The 3046-nt window shown below is 33.7% G+C and overlaps 1 protein-coding gene across 1 annotated transcript; it reads left to right on the top strand.

Moving 5' to 3' along the window:
- The first annotated feature begins 263 nt into the window (after positions 1 to 263).
- On the top strand, positions 264 to 839 carry LOC124885712. The gene has a single exon (XM_047393964.1). It carries the CDS (start codon positions 264 to 266, stop codon positions 837 to 839), a length of 576 nt encoding a protein of 191 aa, XP_047249920.1.
- The last annotated feature ends 2207 nt before the right edge of the window (positions 840 to 3046 follow it).

The raw sequence follows: 3046 nt of genomic DNA, 5'->3' as shown, positions 1-3046 counted from the left end.
TTTATTATTCTGCAACATGTTTAATGATCTATTTAATTTGATTATATAAGAGATTAACCATGTCTTCATTTAATCCTATAACTTCTATCATGAATCAAAACAAATTAGAAGGCCCTAACTATGTGGACTGAAAAAGTAATTTGGATATTGTTCTTACTGCTGAGGGCTTTAAATTTGTGTTGGTTGACAAATGTCCTGTTAAGTTGGTTGAACCCACTGATGATAAGATTAAATCATATGATAAGTGGGTCAAGGCCGACGAGATGGCAAGATGCTACATTCTTGCCGCTATGGCAAATGTGTTGCAGCATCAACATCAGTCCATGACTACTGCTTATGATATGCTTGAATCTTTCAAAGATATGTTCGAAGAGCAAAATCGTGCTACAAAGCAGACGACCATGAAAGCTCTTTTGACCACAAAAATAGTTGAAGAAACTTCGGTAAGGGAACATGTTCTTAAAATGACGAGTCTATTGAACGAGCTGGAAATTCTTGGTGCAGTTATTGATAAGGAGTCTCTTGTTGAGATGGTCCTACAGACTCTGCTAGACAGTTTGCAGCACTTTTGCTTGAATTATAACATGAATAAGATGGACTTATCTCTTGTAAAACTATTAAATGAGCTGCAAGCGATAAAATCTATTATTAAGCAACAAGCTCCTCCTACGGCATTGATGGTTGACAAACCTTTATCTTCGATTTCTAAGTCGAAAGAGGAAAAAAAAAGAATCCTCATAAGGTTTCAAGTGCTAATGGTGGTGTGGCTAAGCCTAAGGGCAAATGCTATCATTAGAAGAAACTTGGTCATTATAATAAATAATGTCCCAGATACATAACTAAGATGCAGAAATAATGTGTTTCAGGAAACACGATACCTAAGTGAAAATAAACTAAACGTGTTTCAAGTAAATGGGGAACTAGCACCAGCCTTAGCTATAGGAAATATTTCTATTTTTTTAGTAGTTCTAGAGTTTTAAGATTGAATAATGTTCTTTACGTACCTTCTATAAGAAGGAATTTGCTTTCAGTTTCAAGAATAATGGATGTTGGTTACAATGTTTATTTTGCTAATAATTGTGCAATTATTAAGTTTAATAAGCATTTTATTATTTTTGCTCTTAGAATACAATATTTATTTGTATTTGATGATTCCCATGATATGCTACATAAAATGGAACTTAATAATGTTGATCAATCAAATAAATGAAAACGTATTTCGGAATTGAGTGAAACAAACTTATGGCACTTACGTCTAGGTCATATAAATATAAATAGGATCTTACAGTTGGTTTCTGATGGACCTTTGAGTTCATTGAAAGTGGAGGCACTTCCAACTTGTGAATCTTATTTAGAAGGTAAAATGACCTAGAAACATTTTTCTTTCAAAGAAAATAGAGCCGGTAATAAGTTAGAATTAATTCATACTGATTTGTGTGGTCCAATGAATATACAAGCAAGATGTGATTTTGAGTATTTTGTGACTTTCACAGATGATTACTTGAAACATAGATACATTTATTTGTTGAAAAATTCAAAGAATTTAAGATGGAAACGGAAAAGCGACATAACAAACATATCTATATGTTATAATCTGATTGTGGTGGTGAATACCTTTCTGCGAAATTTATTAAATACTTATCAGAATCAAGAATTACATCTCAATATTCTACTCTGGGAACACCACAACAAAATGGTGTGGCAGAACGCCGAAATAGAACTCTTATGCAAATGGTTAGATCAATGTTAAGTTATTCAGATTTGCCCTTTTCTTTTTGGGGTTATGCATTAGAAACTGCAAATTATATTTTGAACTTGGTTCCTTCAAAATCAGTACCTTTATTCCCATCTAAATGTGTGGAGTGGGCGCAAGCCTAGCCTACGTCATATTCGAGTTTGGGGGTGTCCAACACATGTGCTAAAAAGAAAAACTGATAAGTTGGAATCTAGGACAGAAGTGTGCATTTTTATTGGATATCCAAAAGGAGCAAATGGAGGTTTATTTTACTGTCCTAAGGAACAGAAGGTAATTGTTTCGACAAATGCTAGATTTCTTGAAGAGGATTATTTAATGAACCACGTTCCTAGAAGTAACATTATTTTACAGGAATTGAGCAATAGAATAACGACTAATGAAACATAAGAACAAATTTCAAAAACTATTATTGACATACCATTGCATCAACGTAGTGGAAGATATATCAATAGTCAAAAGGTTGTACAAGAGCAAATACTTGACATTACACTACCTCAAAGTAGTGAGAGTAACGTCGAGTAGCCTGCAATTATGGAGGAAAACACTCAATATAATGTCGATGAACCTGTCATAGTATAGGAAGACATTGAAGGTGATCAAAATTTAGTTCCAAATGTAGCAGATCCTGTAGTGAATAGTCATCGTAGTGGGATAATTATTAGAAAACCTTTATGATTTGCACTCTTGGGAGAATTGTATGATAGAATCCCTGAGGAGCCTAATATGTAACCTCTTAATTACACCAAAGCAGTACATGATAAAGATGCTAAAATGTGGATTGCTGCTATGAAATCTGAAATGGAGTCTATCTATTCCAATCAAGTCTGGGAACTTATAGAACCACCTACGAGAGTCAAACCCAATTCATGTAGATAGATCTATAAGAAAAAGAGAGGTGTGGATGGAAAAATGCAAACTTTTAAGGCTAGGCTTATTGCGAAAGGGTTTACTAAAAAGGAAGGAATTGATTATGAGAAAACTTTTTCGCCGGTAGCTATGCTTAAATCCATTAGGATTATCTTATCCATTGCTGCTCATTATGATTATGAGATTTGACAAATGAATGTCAAGACGCCGTTCCTAAATGGAAGTCTTGACGAGTGCATTTATATGGTACAACTAGAAGGTTTCATGGAAAGTGGTAATGAACATAAGTTTTGTAAACTTAAGAAATCCATTTATGGTTTGAAACAAGTATCTAGAGCATGGAATACTTGTTTTGGTAAGTCGATGATTTTAGTTAATGTGAAAATAAGTCATGTGTTTATAAAATATGGGATGGAGACAGAG

The sequence above is a fragment of the Capsicum annuum genome, chromosome 7, assembly GCF_002878395.1.
Source record: "Capsicum annuum cultivar UCD-10X-F1 chromosome 7, UCD10Xv1.1, whole genome shotgun sequence".
Classification (NCBI taxonomy): domain Eukaryota; kingdom Viridiplantae; phylum Streptophyta; class Magnoliopsida; order Solanales; family Solanaceae; genus Capsicum; species Capsicum annuum.
Note: the sequence above shows the minus strand (reverse complement) of the source record. Positions and strands in the feature narration are given on the sequence as shown.